General features: G+C 38.1%; 1 protein-coding gene across 1 annotated transcript in view; it reads left to right on the forward strand.

The window, feature by feature from the left end:
- Positions 1–2,016: 2,016 nt before the first annotated feature.
- LOC109091403 (methylcytosine dioxygenase TET3-like) overlaps positions 2,017–25,626 on the forward strand; it is a 50,109-nt gene continuing 26,499 nt past the window's right edge. Inside the window, exons 1-2 of the mRNA XM_042768646.1 lie at positions 2,017–2,292; positions 4,196–5,732. Coding sequence (XP_042624580.1) covers positions 4,365–5,732 — 1,368 coding nt within the window. The 5' untranslated portion in view covers positions 2,017–2,292; positions 4,196–4,364. The remainder of the gene's footprint in view (positions 2,293–4,195; positions 5,733–25,626) is intronic.

Raw genomic sequence — 25,626 nt, forward strand, 5'->3', positions numbered from 1 at the left:
AGTTGCCTCATCATAATAATAATAATAATAACCTTACTGATGATATTAATTGTTAATTGTTTGTTTTATATTCATTTGATTTGGATTATACTCTATATATGAACATTTTGTAACAGAATAATACTAATGTTTATCATTATTATTACTATTATTATTATGTTGTTGTTTTTGTACATTCATAATTACAAATATAATATAATATGTAATAGTAGTAGGAGTAATGACAATGATAGTAATCATTATATTCTGTTCATCTTTTTTTGTGGAATGGTTGTCTGTATATTAAAATTGCATAATAATATAATAACAATACAGATATACTTGTCATATTTTTATGCTTCATGAGAACAGATTCTCAAGCTCATTCACAGACAAAGGTTCTGTTGGATTGGTAAATTCAGAAGTGATGATAGTCATAGTGAATTTACATCATCTCACACACGTCATATGTGTGTTTACAGTTACTCAAAGCACGGTGAGTAGCAGCCTAAAAACTGATATGATAGATAGACTGATTTAGAGATATTCTGAGAACAGAAATCCACTCCAGGTTTTCCCGCCCCCTCACGCCGATGTCCATTAAATATCCTGAAGTTGACTGGAGAGTGTAGGTCACAGTCCTACTGTCCCTTATCCAATCACACCACCTGGGTTGTAGATGTATGATGTGTAAATGTAAATCTTAAAAAGACTCAAGGGGAAAGGTAACTGGGCAGAAATAATAGATGACAGATTAAGTTCTATATATAAATCTTTTATAGTAGTATTCACTGGTGGATCAAAGGAATCTAACAGTGGTCTTACTGGTTTAATGTTCACTATTCCAGAGTTGAAGATAAGTATTAAAGAAGGAACTTCTGATCATCTAACAGTGTTTACTGTTGAGATGGTAGCTGTCTTAATGGTATTACAGTGGGCAGAACAAAATAAAATATGTTCAGATAGCTTATCAACATTGATGTCTCTACAGTCTTTATCATCTTATAACAGACCTGATATTGTTTCTGAAATATATGAAACTTTGTTCAGACTTCAGCATATAGGCTAAAAACAGAAATCGGACTCTTATGTGGATTCCAGCTCATAGGGGGATTGAGGGGAAGGAAGCTGCAGATGGGTTGGCTAAGCAAGCTTGGAAACATGACAGAATTATGGAAGTAGCATTTAGTAAAGCTGAAAGTAAAGCAATAAAAAGGAATAATATTATTTAGACCTGGCAGAAACAATGGGATGAAGGGAAGAAAGGATGTCATTTATACAATATTAAACAAGAAGCAGAGAGAATGAAATCAACAGGAAGGTATACAATTCAATTAAATTCAATTCAAGTTTATTTGTATAGCGCTTTTTACGATACAAATCAATGCAAAGCAGCTTTACAGAAAATTAAATTTCTACAATATTTAGTAGTATCTTATCAGTGGTGACTGTCAGTTTATGTGCATACGGCAGAAATGTTCAGAAAAATCAATAAAAGACATAAACAAACGATTATCAGACGATTAACACTATTAACAGCAATTATGCAATCAAGCTTATAGCAAAATGTGGTATATTGTATGTTGTCTCTGGGTTTTCATCATCTGAGGTCCACAAGGTATACAAGAGAACATATCATTATTTTGAGGTTGAGAACGGGGCACAGTGGGTTAAATAAAACAATGCATTTATTGAAAAAGCATCCATCAGGTATGTGTGAGTGTGGTCTGTGGAATGGAAGAAGAATCAGCAGAACATGTGATTTGTCAATGTGTCAAATACGAAAAATCAAAGGAGAAAATTAAAAGATGAATTGAAATATGGAGTGAACAAATTAAATATTAAAAATCGATTTAAAGTTCGAGATCAGATAAATTTTTTTTTATTTTTTTTAAGAAACTGGTTTAATGAAAAAAAAAATAACTGCTTTGGTGTATTTTTTATTTTTATGTTTGTTTGTTTTTGTTTTTTGGTTCTACGTTTCCGGTCCACACTCCAGCACAGTAGGTGGCGGATATGCACCTTAAATCTTAATTGCCACGCGCCATTATAAAAACACGAAGAAGACGAGCGTGTACTAGGTCGAGTCTGGCAGAGGGCTACCGTCAATGGATTGACATAAGAAGGATTTGCCTTTTATCCGGTGCTTTGGTCTCTGTGCCAGCATGCCAGTGCTACAGTTCAGAGATACGTTATGAAGACTGTATTCACTCGAGCCTAAGGAAGATCCATCGAAGAGAAATGCTGAAGGATCGCTCGTGTCGCACAGGCGGGGAATATTATTAGCCCTCAGACACTGCATCTGTCTCTCCGGTATGTAAAGTATTTCAACTCCCTTCAAAGTGTTCATAACAATACAGCAACCCACGGATAAAGCCCCCTTGTTTGATTATTTGCTTCGTATCACGTGTGAAAGTTTGTAGAGCGGTTTATAGAAACCGAGACGAACTGTTGTTAGAGATAAGCGTGTGAGAACGTTACGCGATTAGTCATCCACAACGGCTGTCACAAAACCTAGTTAGTTCCCTTCTTAGCTGTTTTGGCCATCGTAGGCGCGTGACTCAAAATTTTGCACGCGCCTATGACGCACTAAAATGCTGTGTAGGTAGCTCACTGGATTTGAAACACAGCCGGTGTATAAACTTGTGTGAGTGTCTTTAGATCCACTTGTCAGAACAAACATACCTCACACTTGCCTGATTCGTATTTACGTTACATTTTGCTCCTGACAAGTGCCAGACACTTGCTTCACTTGAGGCACATATACACAGTTTACACTTAAACAAACAGCTAAACCACATAAACATGTAACTGTAGGAACTTTGAGTATCCCTTATAAAAGGAAGCATGATACTTAATTATTGCCGTAGTCATAAACCATGGTATTTAACATGGTGTCCAAAAGCTATGGTAAGAATACTAAATGAAAACTGTGCAATATCATGATACTTTTTGGTAGGCATGAGGATTTGTCTAATTAGAAGTACCATTCCTCATGTGTTTGAATACATTGTACCTAAAGGTAGCATAACATTTCCTTTAGTGTACCAACATTTCACAGAAGCATTAATGTGCATTTTTCCTGACTGAAATGTATTCACTTATGTTTTTTTATTTACTTGGGGAGCTGGTTAATGGTAGAAACTGTACAGAGTTTGGAATAGTGAGGGGTATACCTTGCACCTGCACACAGTCATCAAACTATGTGATATGTCAGACATCATTATTATCTGTTAGTTGATTAGTTTACTGTATGGTTCATTACACTTCATTAGCTTGAAATTAATGACCCAATTTAATGGCTTGGTGAGCACAAATTCTTTTTTTAATCATTGATAGACTCCTTCTTCTTTTTAAAATAGCCAGAGGCCTTAAGTTTTCATTACAGCCATGAATCACCATTTCCTGCTTGCTGGTCTGAGCAGGGAGAGGGACATTCTCATTGTAGAGAGCATTTGATTGGACAAAAATCTGTGTAGTGTAGGATGAGTCATTGGATGCGTCTCAATCATCTCCCTAGGTGGTGAATCGGTGTGTTGTGTACATGACATACACTTGGCACTAGTAGGGAGGGACCGTGACTTACTACACATTGGGACACTGATAAATCTATTTCCAATAATGTGATAACATACTTGTCTTGTAAAACATCACCATTGTTATCAACAACAGCAGCAGGACTAATCTTTTTTGACAATATTTTTTAATACGGTTTAAAGTACATTATCCAAAATAATTTGAATGTACAGTATATCCCTGCAACATTTCAGCCTTAAATTATTTACAAATGGTTATGTCAGATTATGGTCACTTCTGTGACTGTCTAGCAATATGTTTATGCTGAAATATAATTAAATAAATAAATGGCTTGACTTTTCAAAACAACTATCACATGCCATGTTTTGCGTTATGATATCTTGTATAATTTACTTTTCACACTTTCTTAATGTGATACGATTTATGTTAAGTGAACTACTGTGGTACGACTCCCTGACCATGACACCTGAAGTAGGAAGCTGATTGTGACACAAATAGTTTTAAAGTGAATTTTGTCCAGTTTTAGGAGTACACTAACGTATAGTTGTCTTCAAAGCCTACAGATATGGACCACAAGCCACAAACCCCAATATTGATTTAAGGGGTCTTTAAAAAAAAAAAACGTAATAAGATGCTACATCATGCTACATAATTCGATAATGAATTGTCCTTTCCACAGGTAGCCATACATCTATATGTCATCGGTGGAAAAATGTCAATGTGATCTTACTTGAAACAGGGAACACTACATGAAAGATCTTAAAAGTTCTGTTGCCCAGAGTCATCCTCACTGTTTCCCATGCCGGCTATCCTGAACTCCTCCTCCCTCATCCTCACTGGCTTCAGCTATGCCTCACACTCCCAAAGCACCCAAGAAGTCATCTCGTGTATCAAAAAAGCAAAATGTTAGTAGGGTGAAAGCTTCCAAGACTAGGAGGCAAAGAGTCAACTTGCTCAAAGCAAATGGCAAGATCAGGAAGGCCACAGACAAGAAACAGGCAGCCAAAGCGACCCAGAGGACTGTTGACAGCAGGCCCAGTAAGAGGACTGTCAAGAATGTCCTCGTTGCTAAAGGATCCAGGCACACGCGTGGTTCTTTGAACAAAAATGGCTTGTTGTCAAAACTTAATGGGAAAGGGAAGTCACCACGCAATAGTGTCTCATGTCCGAGGGAAGTTGAGTCCTACAGGAGAGTGGTTACAAAGAAAAAGGGAGGTCTGGAGATCAGGGAACAGGATACTGATACTAAAAGGTCAGAAGTTCATGATGCTAATGGTGATGGACAACAAAAGGGTGCTGTAATTCCCACTGGAGAACTGGAGGGTGTTAACATAAGCTCAGAGGAAACTGCGGAGGATCACAGAGAAACTGTTGTTCACAACACTGACGACACAGAGGAAGAGACGGTAAAAGCAGGCACAGAAACTGTGCAAAACGAAAGCTGCTCTGCTCCTACAGAGCAGACGAAAACAGCGTTTGTTGAGCAGCATGACATTCACGACCCCGTCAATAATGTGGGCTTTGTCTACAACAATAATACCTCAGGCCCAACAACTCCCTCCCCTTCACAGTCAGATAAGTATGATTCAGGTCAGATTGAAGAGGTTCCACACATGAACTTTCCCGACAATTCTTTTCAAACCACTCCAGAAAACTCTACAGAAGCAGATGAGACTGTGGCCTCCAAAGTCTGTCAGTCCTCCAATGAATCACCAGCACTTGAAAAAATTGCAGATGCTCCCCAGAAGGAAAAGGAGTTTGTAAGCACTGTAGACGTGGACCGAAAAGACGAAAATGATGATGATGAAATGTCGATGAAGAAAGAGGGGGCGCTTTCTCTCCTCTCGCTGAGCATGACCATTTACAACAGCACTCTTTGTGAAATGGGCCGTGGGCCTCAGGCGACGTCTTCGCTCTCCAGTAGCACAGAAAGCACCCAGTCCTCGTTTGACAGTGACTCCGAGTTGGTTCTGGAGCAGGGGGTGTCTGGAAACCCTTCTCTCCAAGTTGAGGATATTCAGCTGCGTTTACTTCAAGTTCAAGAGAGGGGGTACAGGAAAAAGAGAATTCACTGCGGTGTTTGCACACCTTGCCTGCGCAAGATCAACTGTGGGGAGTGCAGGAGTTGCCTGAACCGAAAAACGGGCCATCAGATCTGTAAGCTCAGGAAGTGTGTTGAGCTGAGGAAGAAGCCCCTCATGATCTATACGGGAGAGGTAAGGCCACTTTTTGATGTGTCGCTTGCTCTAACTTTAACATTTTGAATTAAAGTCAAGTCAAAGATGTTCAGTACGACATTTAGCCTACTTGCTTTTCAGTTAAAGGGGTTGTATCATAAGCAGCCAACCTTTTTCTTGATCTTTAAAATCCAAGTCCAAAAAAGCATTTATTTTATAGAATTTTTGTATTTTTTTTTTTTTGTGAGGTTACACTGATAATTGCATCAGTTTACACATCAGTAATGTCTGTTGGGTGATGCAAAACTTCCACCTAGTCACAGAGGTAATAAGGAAATGCCTTAATAGTTGTGGAACTTTACACTCTGCATATTTTTCCCAAAGATCCAGGAGTTAAACTAAAGACTATAGTTCATTTTGAAGGTCCATGATCATTTAAGTCTCGCCAATAACTTTCAATGAAGATTGTCTGGTGATTCTGTCACAGCTATCACACAGCAGCAGAATTACAGTTGTCAGTGTGTGTTTTTTTTTTTTTTTTTTTTGGGAGTGATTAACATGGTCCTGTTCATACATGGTTTGGTTAAGACAGAGATTGACAGCTGCATTCTTTAACTAACTAAATGGCTCCCTTAAATTTTCAGGAATTGCAATTAGATTTTGAGAGTGTGTGCTGATGCAGAAATGCATTTCTTATGAATGCAACTGCAAAAAAATAATAAATTTTTTACAATTGTTGTTCATTTTTTGTTTGGATGCTATTTTTTTTTTATGTTAAGAGTTTTAATTAAGATGAATTAGGTAAATAACGTCCAACTTATTTTTGGATGCAAGCTATTTTCTGTGAATGTACAAGACTTCAAATTCAGCTGCATTAGGTAATGCAATATCAACCAGCATGGCAAACTGTTTTTTTACAGCAGCAAAAATAATAAGTGGCTCATAGCAGAAAGACTTGCATATTCAAAATTATAATGTCTGCTCCTGCTCTTAAGCCACTTTTTCCACTTTGTCGAAGACCTGAAGTCATTCTTTTCCAATGGAGAGTAGTGCGGGAGCTGCTTGGAGCTCCCATCATATGCTTATGTGGAAAATTCTGATCTGATTTGAGCTTCGGTTGCATTAAAATATTTGAACTTCTGCTGTTCGACCTTATCAGAGTATTGAGTGGAGCGGAGTTGGACCGTGAGTTTTTTGACTGGAGCGAGGACCGGATTTTTTAAAAGTCGGAGCATTGTGGTTTTCACTCGCTCCAAGAGTGCTCCATCACGAGTACAATTGATGCCAACGACCCGTAATATAACTGCATATTTAGCAAGAATTCACATGTTAAACATATTTAGCTATAGCTTGATGCAGATGGATCTCTCAAATCAGAAGGTTATAATGACGGCAATAGCCGAGCGGGAAGTTACAGGCTAGTTCTCAAGGAGTTTGTCTGTTCCTTTTACTGAATTTTTTCGGGTTAAAGCATGATTTAAATAGGTACAGCACATTCACACGCAATCACTTTTGCAATAATGCATTCAAACAAATGTAATCTTACAGTAGGCTACTTCATCTGTATCTGATTTTGAATGAGCAGAAATCTGTAAGAAATGCATCGATCTGTAGATGAAATAACTGACGAAAATGTACTGTTATTTTCATCACAAACAAAATTTGCACCGCAGAAAGCAGCAATTATACCTTTTTAATGCTGACAACCATGTTATTAGTTTGGCATGTAGTAGGAAAAAAAAGTTTGCACGCAATAGCCTAAGCCAATTTGAAATGCTCCTGTTATTTTATTTAATTTTTTTATTTTAATATAGGCTACATTATGAACATAACATTTCAAACATACTGAAATACTTTAGCCACGGAGTGAAGGCAGAGCGGGGTTTCTGGTATCAGTGAGTGCGGAGTGGAGCAGGAGCGGGAAATGGTAAACCCGGAGCGGAGCTGGAGTGTGCTTTATTAAATGCTCGGAGCGCGGCTGGGAAATTGTTGTCGCTCCACTCTGCTCACATACTCTGGACCTTATGTGACCCTCGACAAGATGTGGTGTATTCTAATCAAAACTGAGTGTGAGGTCAGAATTACCAATATTTTTCCACTTTAACATTATTCTGTAAACGCTCTTTCTGTAAAATTGCTCTTTAGAATAATTATGGCAGAAATATTTATTTTATGATAAATCATTATGTAAGTTGATTTGCCCCATAAAACCTACTATGTTTTTATTTTTGGGATCACTTTATTTTGTGTGTGTATATTTAGACATTCATTATATTCAATAAAATCATTCATTTTACCATGCTGAATAAGCTGAGGGTAATGGTTGCTTCACGACCAGTTTGAAAGTTCTGTGTGACTTCCATTATAGCCATGTTTCCACTGCTGGAACTTTACCCAGGAACTAGGGACTTTGGCCTGGTACTCTGTGTGTTTCCACCGCAGGAACCAGGAACTAAATAAAGTTCCGGGTAAAAAAATGCCCCTCAGAAAGTCCCTGCTCGCGAGGTAGTACTTTTTCAAAGTTCCGGAACTTTTGGGGGCGGGACTTGGTCACTAAACATGCTGATTGGTTGAGTTCACGCAGCATTGTGATTTCAACCACCATTTATTTAGATCATTTTCAAAATATTACTGTTATTGTGTCATGAAATGTAATTTTAAAAGTATTTCAGGCGAGAATGTAGTTGTTTAAAACTCAAATCTGTGGTTTATTTATAAAGACAGCGCCTAATTAAAAATGTGTTTCGCCGATTTCGGAGACGGTCAGCTCCACGTGATCAGCGGGAGCTCAGTGATCATGTATCCGCGGAGAGCAGCCTCACCTCGGCTAGTCCTTCTGACATTTGCCACTGGCTCTGATGTCTCCTTGGTGGTTAAACATAAAATATAATTCGTTTTGGGTAAATCTAACAGGTAATCTTTGGTCTGTATTCAATTTATCTATATGTGATAATGAAAATAAAAAGAAGCAATTGATATATTTTGTTTCATTGTAATGGCTGTATATATACACATTTCCCTGAACTAAGTACATTTCTGCTGCTATTATTATTTTTAAATGGAAAACGAAAGGAGGCTGTGGTATTTTATATCCTATTTTGTTTTATTGTAAATATACAGTGAGGGAAAAATGCAGTAGCCAAGGTGAGCTGACTGATGTTATCAAGTACAATGCTGTTTGCAGTATTACCGGACTTGCGTTGTCGCGGTCATCACACTCCTGAGTCGAATGTGCAAAGTCTGAACTACCGAGGATGCAAGTCCAAAATTTGCATACTTTTTATTGAGAAACGCACGCAGACCTACGTCACCAGATTATTTGCCTAATCTTCCCGGTACTTTAGACCGCGGTGGAAATGCAGAAAGCAACAGGTCTGGGGGGAGAATAGTTCCTGGGGAAAAAAGTTCCTGGTACAATTGTTCCTTGTAATTTCGGTGGAAACGCGGCATATGTGGAAAAATGCTACAAGCATATCCAAATGTTAGAGACTGTGGAAAGGGGGGTTTATGTTAAAAATATGGTGCATAAGTGGACTGGAATGGTTTAATGGTGTTAAGACAGATTTGGACATTTTGTTGGTTTCTGAACTGTACTTACTGATCATACTTGTACTTATCCTCATTATTTTGTTCTGACTGCATTAGCTCAAGAAAATATGAAAAATAGCACTGTTTTCAGGCATAACCCATCACATGATTTACCATGAGTGCTGCACGTGGCTTATGTGTGTGCAAGTTTGTGAGTGAGAGAGAATGAATGGCACTCTACATATGTTAAGTCTCCATGTTACAGCATGTCCTCCCTTTATTTGTGTGTGTGTCTGACTGTTTAATTCAGGCAATGAGAAGTGTTGTCACTATGTCATTGTGCTGGTTAAGACTGAATTCCTGGCACTTTTGAGTCTAGCTGTTTATTTAGTGTCTGTTGGAAACAGGATTGGTGTTTGTGACTAAGCACTGATTTCTTTTTTCCTAAGACCCTTTGTCAAATTTGCCAGTAAGGAGCTGAGAATATAAAACCACTGATGTCACAGTTAGGATACATGTAGCTCAGACAGTTGAGCATGGTGCTAAGAACATCAAGTTCATGAGTTCATTTCTCTGGGAATCTACAATATGATGAAATGTATAGCTTGAATGCAATGTATGTTTTTGATAAAACTGTCTGCCAAATGCTAAATTACATTGTAAGCAATCACAACTTTTTTTGATGTTTATGCATATAGTTTTTGATCGTCTACTTGGATGAAAGTTAAGCAACACAATTATTTCACTCTCACCCAATTATTTAATCGTTGCTGTAACTTTATGAGTGTTTGAGACTGTCCTCTAACGTCTGTCTGTTAGTAGTTGTTTGTCAGAAACAGGGATGTTGACAGGATTACACCAGAATGTCTGTTGCACTTGGATTTCTTGGATTTGTTTTATCCGATGATCTTTAAAGGGGTCATCAGATGCAAAATGCACTTTTACAAGCTGTTTGAACTGAAATGTGTGTTGGCAGTGTGAACACAACCACCCTATAATGATAAAGTTCCACCCAGTGTTTTTTTTTTTTTTTTATCTCGTTAAATCATTTCCCCTTTCTTAAATCAAGCCGATCTCAGATGCCTGTCTGTGTGATGTCATACAGACAGGCCCCTCCCACGATAGTTTGATTGACAGTGGTGTTTCAGCACATACTGGACTTACCTTAGACCTGCCCTGAGTGAGCTGTCATCAGTCCGTCATTGTTTCACCACCAGAGCACATGTAGACAAGAATGACTCCTAAATGATCAAGGTGTTCTGTTGTTGGATGTAATAATGAACATAGCAGTTGTCATTTACTCCCGACATCTGAGCCGCTGAAGACGCAGTGGATTACGATTGTTTCTGAAGGGAATGCGCCCCGATCTACCTAAATGCGTCTGTTCGTGTGAATAATTTGTGATACAGCCTAAACCTACAGAAGTGAGTGTAAGGTTTTTTTTTTTAATGAATCTTTGCAAATTGCCTTTCCTAATAATGTGCTAGTAAGTGAGTTTTGTGATGGATGCGGCTAAAGTAAACCGTCCCCAGAGAGTGGCTCGGAAGAGAGGGCGGGGTCAGCAGAGCTCATTAACATTTAAAGCAGAATGCAATAAAACAGCATGCTGTGTTTGTGTGTCCATCTGCCCATAATGGGTGTCACATGAATGGAAATAAGTGCAAGAGGAAATGTAGATGCTTATGAAATATTAATTTCAGTGATATGATTCACCCTCTGTTTGATGTGCTTAGTGCTAAAAAATATGTCAGGGCTTGACGTTTACCTTTTTCCCATGGAGCACATGTGCTCCTAAGTGGAAAAATTTAGGAGCACATTAAAAAAATGTAAAGGCACAATGCAAATTTTTCAAATTTATGTGTTTTAGCTTAAGGGTATATAAGGAGACGTTTACGAACACAATTGTTTAATTTATCAGAATACAGAAAGTAGACAAGGTTTTTAAATAATTTTGCTTCAGACTCTATTTAAATGCCCTTATTATGCCATTTTTAAGGTTGCTAATATTGTTTTATGAGTCTCCTAAAACAGGTTTACAACATGTATGCAAGGTCAAAAAACAAGTTAGTTTTCTCAAATTTATTTAATTTTACCTCATATCTAAATGATTCATAAAGGACTCGTACGAAGCAATTCAAAGAATCAGTCTCTCTAAACCCCTCCTTTCCGTGAGCACTCACTGCTGTGATTGGTCAGATGGCGCAGTTCTTTGTGATTGGTCCAGAGCCACAGAGATTGGCTCTGGATTGGTCTACTACGTACAGCGCGTGTCAGAAACGAAATGCCCATTGCCATAATGGAATGATAGCCCTGGAGACTTGTCAATATATAGAAAAGATGGTATGGATTCTACCTTACCAACTCGAGCCGGAGTCTGATGATGAAACGGTTGAACTGGCTGATCGACAAGAGACTGATTCACATGCACGACTGGAGCAGGACGTTTCTCAGTGGTAAGTGTCAACAAGTTTGTGGCAATTATAAAATTTACTCTCACAGCGTAGGATACAGCGTCTTCTCGACATGATGTTAAATACACGCAAATTTGAATGTTTGTGGGCGGGCAAGTTGGCGAAGTAGAACATGGGCAGACAGTATGCAAATGTGTTACTTTGTGATGTAGAGCCGTAACACAATAAGATTTGAATTCCTGACAACTCAATTAGGTGTTTGCGAGCCGACTTTTTTTTTTTTTTTTTTTTTTTTTTTTTTTTTTTAATATAATAGACTAGCTTTATTTATCGTGCACTGTCGGCTTCACAACTTTGCAGATAGTTTATGTTCACATACAGCTACATTACACACTGCATGAAAGGTAATGTTCAAAAAGGCATAATAGGGGAACTTTAATAGGCTAATTATGTAATTATTTATAATCCTATTAAATTGTATGTACATTAGGTATGTGATGGTATCAAATTTTCACAATAGTTGTTGAAGCTTTTATCACAGTACAGTGAACCAGCAATTGTAAACAAAACAACATGTGTGTTTGAGGTCATCCATTCATTGGTTCGTCCATTCAACCGTACCAGAGTTCGTTTGGAAAGTGGACCGAGACCACCTCTTCAGCCGGGTCTCAGTACGGTTGTTTGGTCCGCACCCAAATGCGATTTGTTATATTCACACCTACCCAAAAGATCCGCAGCAAGAGGGGAGATTAACTTAAATTTGATTCAGTCTTACCAAACAAGACAGGTGTGAATACACCCTTAGTTAAAGCAGGTTAACATTAACTAACAGTGTGGAATTGCTAATTGGTGCAGTAGTTAATATTATTTGTTAATGTTTGTTAATACAAAGACAACTATTTATTGTTAGTTCATGTTAGCTCCATTAAATAATATATTAGCAGACACAACTGTTGATTTTATAAAGGATTATTAAAAGTTGAAATTAACATGAACTAAGATTAATAAATCCAGACACTATTATTTCATGTTAACTTACGTAACCTGTTAAATGTTACCGAAAAATAATATTGAATCAGTTAATATATAGGTAGGCCATGTTTTAGGTTAGATTAAAATAAATAACTTAAGTCTTTAAGTATGAATTATTTGGTGACATGGTGGAGACTAAAGCGAAAATAAATATGTAAATGACTGTTTAAACAAAGTAGCAGCTGCTTTGTTTACAGGGTCACCGGGGTAATGGCTTGTAAATGACTGTTTAAACAAAGTAGCTTCTTTTTTTTTTAAGCGCCCTCTAGTGCTGAATGTGCGCTTTCATTCAGCGCGTCTCCTTCCCTTGCTCTGCCTTCTCATCTGTGCTATTTAAATTAAATCGCCGCCATTTTAAAGTTTAGTAATCATATAAGGCTGTATCGCTGTTTTTCTATTAAAAAAAATGCAAGAAATGAATACATTATAGGCTACCGTGTAAGTTAGGTTGTTTAATTCACACTCGTGCTCCTAAATACATTTTCTAGTTCGCACACATTTATTTTTAGTCGCAAATGCGAGTGAAATGCTCACACTGTCGAGCCCTGTATGTAATTTTTTGTTTTATGATTTAGCTTTTGAGGTGTGGTAAATTTTGTAGACTAATGCTACTAATGTAATTTATCATTGGTTTTTTAATAACAGCGCTATTTAGAGACGCACAGAGGTACGTTAGCCTAATTCACTCAGTTTCGCTCTCTCTCTGTCGCTCTCGCTCTAATAACTTAATAACTGCATTCGAATTCTATCAACATCTCAAGCCTCTGTTACCAGTTTAAAACAATGTTTTGGTACTAGCAAAAGAGGCACTGGATGAGATGCGGAAGAAATAGTCCTACTCACAATGGATTTGATTAGGAAGAAATGATGATTCTCTTTATATAGATTTTTGTATAGATGTTTTGAGTTGTGGTGTGGTTAGTGTTGTCGGAATAATTGATGACGGGCCGTTGAATTATTAGAAAAATAATGCACACCCAAGGTGGTGATGCGGCCACGACGCGAAGCCGAGTTAATATACATATAGCTGTTACTTAATATACGCTACTTTTCAAACATATGAATAACAGAAGAGATGCACTAAGTTGTTCAAAAGTGACAGTAAAGACATTTATATTTTTACAAAAGATTTCTATTTTAAATCAATGCTGTTCTTTTTAACTTCATGACTCAGAGTCCCATTTAAAATATAATAAAATAGAAAACGGTTATTTTAATTTAATTGTATTAAATAATTTGTAACTAGAATCGTCATCAATAAGGGAATTTTTTTTTGTCAAAAATGACTGTTCTTTTTCTAAAATCAGTCATATTTTGTGGACTACAAAAGAGATTTCAAAATGGTTTTAAGTTTGAACAGTTAGAACCGTTTTATATTGTTACACCCCCTACTGAACAGGTTAAATCAAGTCCCTTTGGGTGTATTTGGAAGAATGAGGCTGTCCTGACAAGAAGATCAGGATCAGCCTGCGTCCACACCTACTATATCAGGTCAAAAGTTAACAAACATGAAACACTGGTGCTTCCAAACTGGATCAGATAATCCTGATGGTGTGTATGGGTAAGACTTGCATGTGCTCTGACTTGAAAACAAGATGTTTATCTACCATACTGAAAATTTCTTGACGATATCAACATGCTGGGTGATTTGTGAGCCAGTATGAGAGATCAGTTTTATGTAATTTTCTTTGTTTTTGCGACGTCTTTCTTTAATTAGTGTTATTGAACAACATGACCCCTGGGCTAGAAGTGAACACATACCACATCTCGCAGCCTGTGCCGCAACATGTCTCTTTCATCACTGTAGAATAGTCATAACAATTATAAGTAATGTGTGTTTGTTTATTTTTCAGAGCATAGCTTTTGTTGGGTTTGTGTTTTAGATTAAATCTCTAACTTTGTCTGTTCGTTTTACATCACGGGGCCTTTGTGATCATGTTTGTTCCTTTCCTAATTATAAGGTATATTCATACAAAAACAAAACTAATTTAGCTGGGTGTGCACATCTGACATCCAGCTGTGAAACTCCAAACTACACCAACACCCTATGAGATTTCAGTTCAAAGAGTTTAATCTGTGATTGCTTGCCCTTTTTGCCATGCCTCAGTTACCGTGGTGTGCTTGTGAATGGCGCAGGGGGCTGCTTGGCTTGGCACAGTCGAGGAAGAGGGAAATCAGGGGAAAATTAAGGGTAAGAGGGCTGTTGGTTCTGTCTGGACTGTTTTTAATCACAACTGACAGTGTGCTGAAGCCAGGCAGGATGCTGAGGTAACACTTCGGAATACAGTGGCTCCAGTTTATGTCACACATGTCTTGATTTACTCTCAAGAAGTGTTTGGACAACATCATGAGTTCGGGTATTAGTAAACGCCGATCAAAGGTTTTAAGTCATGGGTTTTTCTGTAGCTGGTGGGGTTTGTCAACGGTCCCAAAGGTTGATACAGCAGCCCATCCTCCCCATGGCTCTGCTTTGTGTTACCGGTAAACAATATATATTATCCTGACTGGGAAAACACTTTCTCAGAAAAACCATGGTGACTTTCTTTTCTCCAGGAAGTGTTTATTTGGCTTGAGTATGCTTATCAAGATGGTAACCTTAAGTTCTCAATTTTTTTTTAAGCTGTGGCATACAACAAATATTTTATGTTACTGGTTTAGTTCACAGATGATCTGCATTGGACATCAGATGTTTTTTTTTACTACTTCCATGTGCTAATGTCCTAATTTAATCGACTATGCAGAGAATAAATTACTAGGACTGCCATTTTTTTTTTTTTTTGGCTTGTTGTCGAATCCTCCAAACATTGAAAAGCAAGGATGAAGCAGTTATAACTGACCCCCACCCTCACATCATAACATGCCGTCATTTTTAGAAATGATTAAATTTGTCTCTCTCATTTTTTTGAGACCTAATCTTTCTATTTTAAGAGCTTCGTTATTCTTGGCTGCAGTGCGAAGGAAAAGAAATGGCTTGAAATGATGGCTTTCAAATCTAAGCAGTAGACTCTGCCAATCGGTTTCTTTGGCTGTGAGGGTGGAAAAGAAATGGCTTGAAATGATGGCTTTCAAATCTAAGGAGTAGCAAACCGCAGAGGAAATATAGCAACCGCAGAAACCGCGCCAACCGCAGTGTTCAGGTTTTTTTTTTTTTTTTTTTTTTTTATAAATTAATGATACAATATGGTTACGACTGTAATTTTCTCGCGAGCCGTTGTAGGTTTGTGGTGTGTTTCGTTTGTTTTGATAATAGGCCGGCTGAAACTATGTCACGTCGCCAGTTTGGGAATATTTCGGCTTTCAACCCAATGAAAAGGGCGAGCCAGCGAATTTAGATGAGCCGATATGCAAAATTTGCGGCAAAAATAAGGTTCCTGTGACACGCGGCAATACATCTAATTTGAGGTGTCATCTCGCTAACTGTCATCCAGCTATTGAATCGCAGCTGCCCCCTCAAGCATCAGGTCGCTGAGCAACATCAAAAAGAACAGCTGAGACCGGTACCGGCCGACAGTTAGGAGTCGCTGAAGCCTTCGTGAAATCTGTAAAATACTGTAAAATCCTCGATATAGGGGCGATCATATCAATATCACGGAGACAAAATCCGCACTCATCGAAGAGATGGTGGGAGTGGAGGACGAAGAGACCGCTGCCAGTGCGTCAGTGGTTGGAGATGATGGGCAAGCGGTGGTGCCACCTGCAGCAAAGAAAAAGACTGTTGGAGACCCGCTGAAGTCACGGACAACCTCCGCGTCAGCGCCCATACCCAAGAGAGCGCGAGCAGGTAACGAGCTCACACGCTATCTGCATGAGGAGTGCATCGACTCCAACGCGAATCCACTGTCCTGGTGGCGCGATAATCAGTCTAGATTTCCGTTGCTGTCCAAAGTTGCGCGCAAATACATGTGTATTTGTGCAAAGAGCACACCGTCAGAAAGGGTTTTCAGTGCCGCGGGGAATATTGTTACCCCCGTGCGATCCTCCCTGAAACCACATAAGGTTAATTTGTTGGTTTTCCAAGCACGCAACAAGGACATGGTAACCCAGGTCTAAATCACATTGCCTACGTTACCGATTAAGTAATATTTAGTTTTATTCTCTGTATTTTCACTTATGTTGTTCATGTGATAGCCTACTTAAGAATTCTTTCGTTTTTCAAATTAGAAAAAGCCATTTTCTTATTGCTTGTTTTCATGTGACACTTTAGAACTCTTTGATTTCTTTTAATTTTTTTTAATTGGAAAAGGCATGTTCTTGTTGCTGTTTGGCATTTAACAATAAACAAAAATGTTTTAAAATGTGTCTCTTTGTCGGTTAAAAAGCAACAATATATGCTACATAACTCAACGATAGAGCTTTGTATGCAGTAAAATCAGGATAAATAAGGTTTGTAAAAAAAAAAATTTGTAAAAAAAAAAAACCGGCGGTAATACCGCATATCGAGCTGTTGTTGAGCCAAAAATAATAGCAGGGGGGGTTTTTTATTAGCAGCGGCAGTGGTTTTGAGCTAAAAAACATGCAAGCGATTAAGTAATGACACTCATCCACCTTACAGCAAAACCAACCTCTTCTTTTACTGTTATGGTATTATTTTTAACAAATACAGAAAATAAAAACATACTCTATGAATGAAAAAGAAAGTGGATACTACAAATACAGATGAGGTTGCATGTGACTGAACCTCTTTCATAATCAGCACATATCATATTTGAGAATAAAAGGAACTTGACTCTTACAACTTCCATTCCCTCTCTTATACATTAAGTAATGATTTGGCTGTAGAATAAAAGGAACTTGACTCTTTACAACTTACTTCTACATGATGGAGCTCAGGATAGAGCTCAGATCCTCTGCGAAGATCTCATCATCTCAACGACCATCGGCACAAGACCATGGGAACCAGACACATCCTCTGCACCTGTGTTGCAGCCTGGAATTAAACCACACCATGCTGGTTTCGTCTGGCCAGAGGAGAAATGCCCCCCACCCCTACTGAGCCTGGTTACTCCCAAGGCTTTTTTCTCCATTTCTGTCACCGATAGAGTTTTGGTTCCTTGCTGCTGTGACCTTTGGCTTGCTTCGTTGGGGACGCTTGACTGATTGCACAGACATTATTGAAAGAGAGCTGAACTGGATGATGACATCACTTATTCATCAATGAACAGACTTCAGCTGGAAAAAACTGGATGATGACATCACTTATTCATCAATGTGCGTTATTGACAAACTATTTTTCCTGTTTGACACTGTAAAGCTGCTTTGACGCAAATGTTTGACATAATCATGCTATACAAATAAGGGTGACTTGACTTGACATACCATATGACCATTTGAGTTCATCTGCACACCTGTGAGATCACACACACAATCAAAAAAGAACAAAGAAAATGACTGGGCCGCTGGCAGTGGGCTGAATATATCCAGACTATCCAGTGCGAGTCAAGTTAACGAAAGGTAAAACAGGTGTCTGATATTTGCTCTGAAGCTACCACACTGCACAAGGAAACCAAGCTAGTAATATATTGTTTAGGTAGTTTATAAACAATGTTAATTTAAGTTTTTGAACCAAATTTTTGAAATATTTTTTAAGACTTTTCAGAGTGTAAAAGTACAAAATACTGTTATTATGAATACATTTAGCCTGTGTCCAAATCCGTGGCTTTCCTCAGTGCGATTTATTTCAGAATCAGAAATAGGGAGACATTATCTTTTATATTTTACATTTATATTTTATATTTTACTTCACACCAAAATCATTCTACAAGTAATATTACCCACCACTATGGTTAGGATAAATGTTTTCACACAGAGTCATACATGATTATTTTATGACGTCTAAGTAAATCATAAAAGGTACCCTTTTACAACTGAAAATAATTTAAATGTTTAAAAATAATTTTTAGAATGACGACCATTGAGGGTACAATATTCCACGAAGGATGTGTAGGTACTTGGTCAGCATGTGTGATTGCAAACAAGAAAATATATATATATATATATATATTATTATTTTTTTTAAACAATCTCACATCATCAGAACCTCTAATTAGGGAGTTCTGTCTCAATCAGTGCCTCTGTCATTGATATTTCGGGTACAAGAATGAGAGTTGAAGATGTTAGGAATTTTCAGTTTAGAGATCTCTATGTAATTAGTTTGGCAATTTGATTTTCAGTCTTTTTTGAGACCTGTCATTATTCATACTAGTGCATCTTTTGTTTTTCCATTTCATTGCTTTTCCAGAGCCGTTGCCAAACAGTACTTGATTAACTGCAGAACTGAGCTGATATGGTTGCCATGATATCATCATGTATCACCTTGACATCTAAGTCAAGAGCACCTGCCCATTTGGCCTCTGATATTTTCACTGAGCATCTGGTTCACGATGCATCACGAATGGTCACTGTCAAAATTGAATCTTAAATCCTCCAAATTTCCAGCCATATCTATAAAGACGTGGACTATTAAAACATAATCAGAGGTGCACACATATTTTATGTGTTTACAGCCTTTTAAATGTTCAGATATAAGTACTGGGTGTGTTTTTAGGTCAGCTTGGGTTTGACACAGTTTTTCATGAAAACTAACCCAAACATGTCAAATAGACTAGCACACTGATTATCAAAAAAGCTGTTATCCTTTTATTAATTTTCTGTTTTATCACTAGAGATTCTCTAAACCATGTATGACTGGCACTTAATCGTTTAATAAAGTACATCAGAAGAAAATACCCAGCAATCACACTCATGCCTGAGAACATTATTACAGCGTGGATTGTTATTCAGTTAATAAGATGAATAGGCTTTTTAAAGCAATAAGCCATGAGAGATCACATGTTAAAGTGAGTTTACTACAGATGAGTGGAGTAAATGGACGTAACAGCCTCACCCATGGTGAAAATGGTAAAGCAGTCCTTGAGTATTGCCTTCATTAAAATGTAGCAACAGCAATAAAAGTAGCCAATGCTCATTTAATAATTAAATAATTCTGTAGTATTCTCCATTAGAAAATGCATTATATGTGAAGAGAAATGTCTGGCATTGTGAAGGAGTATGAAGAGGTATTGCACAAATAATTTTCTCTCATGTTTTGGAGGCTTTAATGAATTCAACTTGCTGAACTTGCTTCCATTGTGGTCGTCACAAACATTTTTTTGTCCAAAAAATCCTCTATTGTGTGGTGTCATGATTATTTAACTGCTCCTGATCTATACAGAGTGTCCCAGACTCTTGATCGGCCTGCCTCTGACGTGATACTTGCGATAGCCAATGAGAGTAAGCAAGCATAAGCTACCGGATGTTGCGTGCTTCTATAGCTGAAACTTGGCAACCACAAACATGCCACCAAAGTAGAGTACTGAGAAAGAACATCACCCATTTTCTTTTTTTTTTTATTTCACTGTACAATGGAACGTGCACCAGGACAACATCGATTGTCCTCCATGTGTTTTTCTTCTTTAGTCATGTTTTATCTCGCGAGTCTCCGTGAGATCTTGTATCACTGTATCAATCGTTCCTGGAATCAACATGCGTGTGGTCTCGTGGTCTGGTCGAATCATCTAGTGTGTGCATTCAGAGGATTATAAGGCTAAAAATCATTTGAAATTATGATTCTTCATGTCTGTGGTCTCCCATGATTTTAAAATCAGTTACGATTTGAAAATCATCTTATTTCCCAGGCCTAACATAAACAACATACTCTCAGATAAAAAGGTACAAAAGCTGACACTGAGGCAGCTTTCTAAAGGTACACATTTTTACCTTATTTACCTCTAAAACAGTGGTTCTCAATTCTAGTCCTCCGATTGACATGGTTTCTTCACAGTGTTCATTTCTCCCTACTCTCTAAGCAGGGGAAGTTCATTGAAGTTTATTTCACTTCGGAACATTCATTCACAGATTTGCACTAAGCCACGGCCTGCAGCGCCTTCACACACACACGAAACTTACTAGAGAAGTGTGAATATATCTCTGTAAATTAATACAATTTAAATTCACGTCTCGGACACTTTAATGCCCTTTGAATGGAACATTTATACTCCCTTCGAACTGGAATCATGGTGTAATATTCTGTGATGTCCACTTTGCAGGGCACTTACAGTCAAATAGAACAAATGTCTGAAGTGATAAGAGATGCATACAAAATGTGCAGAGCAGCGGTACATAAGGACTGCAATTGAGAACCACTGCCCTAAAAGCTGCATATTAGTGCCTTAAAAGTACATACAATATGAGTACCTAAAATATACACATTAGTACCTTAATTGTACATATTTGTAGCTTTTGAAAAGGTGCTGTCCCACTGACAGCTTTCGTACCTTCTTTTCTGAGAGTGTACTGAATCCATTTAGCTCTCCTTTTTTTGTTTAGCTCTGTTTTGGTGACTTTTTTGGAAATCAAGAGCTATATTTTTCTCATTGTTCCATGTTTGAAAACAGAAAATGGCATATGTATATAGTTTTTATAATAATTTATTTCCATATTGTTCATTTCAGCAAGTAAATTGGTCTCCTTCCACCAGTCATCAACTGTTAATTCACCAAATGAATTAAAACTCTATGAAGTCTATTCAGTATACTCATAACAGCAAATTAATTTTAATAATATGTCATTTAATTTTTTTGTAGCCCTTTTATTGACTGTGCACTTACTTGATGTGTATGGAATTCAACTGTGCAGTTACAAATGTGTTTTGAAACCTGGCTCATGCAGTGAGATTTTAGATCTAGAACTGTTTAGAATAAGGTCGGATGTAGTTAAATCTCCAGCAAAATAGTTTTTTCCTGGAGCCTGTGGGCAGGGGCTGTAATGCTGTGCCCGTGTAGGATCATTGGCAAAAGCTGGTGTGAGTATTGGTGAGCCAGGCAAGCAAGTACAGCTGGTAGGAGGCTGAAGTGTAAGAAAGTGAGCAAACAAATCGTGAAATGTCAGTATGAGTGAATGCCTCTGCATCAGCTCTCTCTCTCTGACCAGTGTGATATGATCGCAGGTCTTGCTCAACACCTTGTAATGCATCCATCACACCTTCAAACAACAGAAATCCAAGCCCAGAACATCATCTGACAACTATAGCCACCTCTAATGCATCATGGCACAGTCAAAAGGCATTTTAATTAGTTATTTTATTAGGGCTATATACACTCACCTAAAGGATTATTAGAAACACCTTACTAATACTGTGTTTGACCCCCTTTCGCCTTCAGAACTGCCTTAATTCTACGTGGCATTGATTCAACAAGGTGCTGAAAGCATTCTTTAGAAATGTTGGCCCATATTGATAGGATAGCATCTTGCAGTTGATGGATATTTGTGGGATTCACATCCAGGGCACGAAGCTCACGTTCCACCACATCCCAAAGATGCTCTATTGGGTTGAGATCTGGTGACTGTGTGGGCCATTTTAGTACAGTGAACTCATTGTCATGTTCAAGAAACCAATTTGAAATGATTCGAGCTTTGTGACATGGTGCATTATCCTGCTGGAAGTAGCCATCAGAGGATGGGTACATGGTGGTCATAAAGGGATGGACATGGTCAGAAACAATGCTCTGGTAGGCCGTGGCATTTAAACGATGCCTAATTGGCACTAAGGGGCCTAAAGTGTGCCAAGAAAACATCCCCCACACCATTAAACCACCACCACCAGCCTGCACAGTGGTAACAAGGCATGATGGATCCATGTTCTCATTCTGTGTTTACGCCAAATTCTGACTCTACCATCTGAATGTCTCAACAGAAATCGAGACTCATCAGACCAGGCAACATTTTTCCAGTCTTCAACTGTCCAATTTTTGGTGAGCTCGTGCAAAATTGTAGCCTCTTTTTCCTATTTGTAATGCAGTGGAGTGGTACCCGGTGGGGGTCTTCTGCTGTTGTAGCCCATCCACCTCAAGGTTGTGCGTCTTGTGGCTTCACAAATGCTTTGCTGCATACCTCGGTTGTAACGAGTGGTTATTTCAGTCAAAGTTGCTCTTCTATCAGCTTGAATCAGTCGGCCCATTCTCCTCTGAGAATGGGCATTTTCGCCCACAGGACTGCTGCATACTGGATGTTTTTCCCTTTTCACACCATTCTTTGTAAACCTTAGAAATGGTTGTGCGTGAAAATCCCAGTAACTGAGCAGATTGTGAAATACTCAGACCGGCCCGTCTGGGACCAACAACCATGCCACGCTCAAAATTGCTTAAATCACCTTTCTTTCCCATTCTGACATTCAGTTTGGAGTTCAGGAGACTGTCTTGACCAGGACCACACCCCTAAATGCATTGAAGCAACTGCCATGTGGTTGGTTGATTAGATAATTGCATTAATGAGAAATTGAACAGGTGTTCCTAATAATCCTTTAGGTGAGTGTACATCTGAGTAGAAATCGGTTTACAAAAGATTAAAAAAAGATAAGTGCAAGATAAAGTCAGATTGTGATACATACAGTTGCAATTATTAGATATAATGCCATATTGGAAAATACAAAGTCGCATTGTGAGATATGAATTACAATTACAATAAAAAAATTATAGTGGTAAGATATAAAGTCATGGTACAAGACATGTAAATTTATATCTTGCATGTTTGTTTCTAATGGGGCAATTTCTTGTAATTGAGCTTTTATGTCTCAAGAATTTATTGCAATATATGAAGTATCAGTTGACAGATATAAGGTCACCTTGCGAAACATAAATGAGTGAAAATTGGCTTCCATTGTAACTAGTCTACTTTATGAAGTAGACCAAACATGGAGAAACTTGTTCCAGAGTAACACTCAGTCAAGACTGTACAGCATTCAGCATGTATCACCTCGAAATATCTCATCACATCCAAGCAAACCTAAGATTAATGTCTGTCAGTAGTGAAATAGGAAGTCTTGAAGCATTTTACACTACCACAGTAGTTGCCATGGAGGAGTTTGGTTGTACTGGAAAATTTCTTCACAGTCCTCACGACTTTACAGTTGAATAGTGATTTAAATTTCAATGTCAACCCTCTGAGCAAGCCAATGGATTGAATCGTTCAGTTTCTTTTGACGAGTCCCAGGTGTTCCTACACTATTCACTCGAGCTAATCCTTCCCCAAGAGCTGAACAGGTTTTTGTTTGTGATATGAATCATCATAGTTTAAAATAAAGTCATGACATAAGCACAATGACGGGGATCAGGGCTTTTTTTTTGTATTTGTAATTACAGGAGCCAGGTCTATCCGTTGAATTGTCCTTGCTGGACTTCGTCGACTCTCCCTCTGTTTTTTCCTTGTTATCCGAGTGGAGAGCAAACCACCAGTTAGTCTTCCTGTGTTCACGCACACTTCCCTCCTGACTGAGGAAATCTTGTGGAGCAAAACTGTCCCCTTTGACATGTTTTAATGTGGGCAGCATAGGAAACAAGTTTAGTGATTTAATGGACAGATTTAAGCTTTTACTTGACCATTGTGTGAATTTAAGAGAAAACACTGTCCAAGGCTTTCCCACACTGCTTATTAACCGTGTATATTAACAGGCTCCAGTGGGTTGTTGATTTGAGAACGGTATTCACTCAATAAATACATTGTTTTATTGCTTCTCGGTGACTTTTAGAGGAAATTAAGATTCTCGCCTCTTGCTTAGCCTGACTTTTTTTGCCGTCTGGGGTTAATTTAGTGTGTGTGTGTGACTTTAGGGATATATCCAAGCATAGAGTCATGCTTTCCTGAAAGAGAGGATATTTCCGCCATTTATGGGTTATTCTTTGATTGGGGAAACTTTGGGCCCTGTATTTGTTTGAATGAAAAAATGATTTAAAAAAAACGAACAAACCAAAACAACAGTTTTGGTTCATTTAAAACTTTTTATTGTGTGTGTGCGCATGCATATTTTGAGTACATTTTGGCATTTAAGTAGGGTGACCATATGCGTCGTTCATAAGGGACACGTCCCGGCCAGGATTTTAATATTGCCTAAAATATCCAGGTTTTGGCTGTTTGCAGGTTGATCGTTGTGCGACATTCATGAGAGCTAGAGAGCAGAGCAAACGGCTCTTATGCTTTCGGATCGCTCTCTACTTTGCTGTCTTTTTTTTGAGCCGCGACGCTTCAAGTCAAACGAACGAACAAACACGTGCGCATATTTGCATGCTTTGATTGTTCCCTGTAGATCTCACCTTCTCACGCGCAGCCCCACGATTGGTCGATTATGTATAATACCTGCATGTTATTGGTCAAACTGCTTTGGATGTTTTAGGCAATATTAAAATCCTGGCCGGGACGTGTCCCGTATGAACGGCGCATATGGTCACCCTACATTTAAGAATACAAATTATTTTTTAAATAACAAAGAATTGTTGACCCCAATGACCATCAAAGCAGCATTAATTTTTTCTCCAAAGAAGTTTTTGATTATGATGAAAATATGAAGTGACAGGGTAGTACATCCAGTGGAGTGACCATTTCAAAATCATAAATACTATTAAATTTAAGGTTTTTACATGAACTTGTAGTAGGTGTCATTACCAAACTAGTCAGTATTTAAACATTTTAAATTCAGAAATCATTTCACTAAACCATTTTTCTATAAATTCAAAGGTAATTGACTTCTAACAATCTATTTTAGCAAGTTTACAGCTTGTTCAGCTTTTTCTCGAAAAGATAAAAAAATATCATTACCATCACACTTTGTGAATACTCGTCAAAATGGACAATTCGATGATTTTGTGTGTATTTCTCCATTCATGTGACGCGAAGGAGAACTGAATTCAGTACTCATGTGCTGTTTGAGAAGCGCTTTTCTGTGTGTGTGCTTCGGGTGCGTGCACTCAGAAAATCGGACCGAATTGAGTTCTCTTTTGCATCGTCATGCTTTTCAAATTTATCCATATGTCTGCTCTTCTCTTACTCCCAGATATTTACATTTTTTAAGTTTTATGAGGCGTGCAGCAAGTTTATCCTAGCTTATGTCCCACCGGATAGAGTCACAGTTTTTGTCATTCAAAAACAAGTTTTTA

The sequence above is a fragment of the Cyprinus carpio genome, chromosome A13 (assembly GCF_018340385.1).
Source record: "Cyprinus carpio isolate SPL01 chromosome A13, ASM1834038v1, whole genome shotgun sequence".
Classification (NCBI taxonomy): domain Eukaryota; kingdom Metazoa; phylum Chordata; class Actinopteri; order Cypriniformes; family Cyprinidae; genus Cyprinus; species Cyprinus carpio.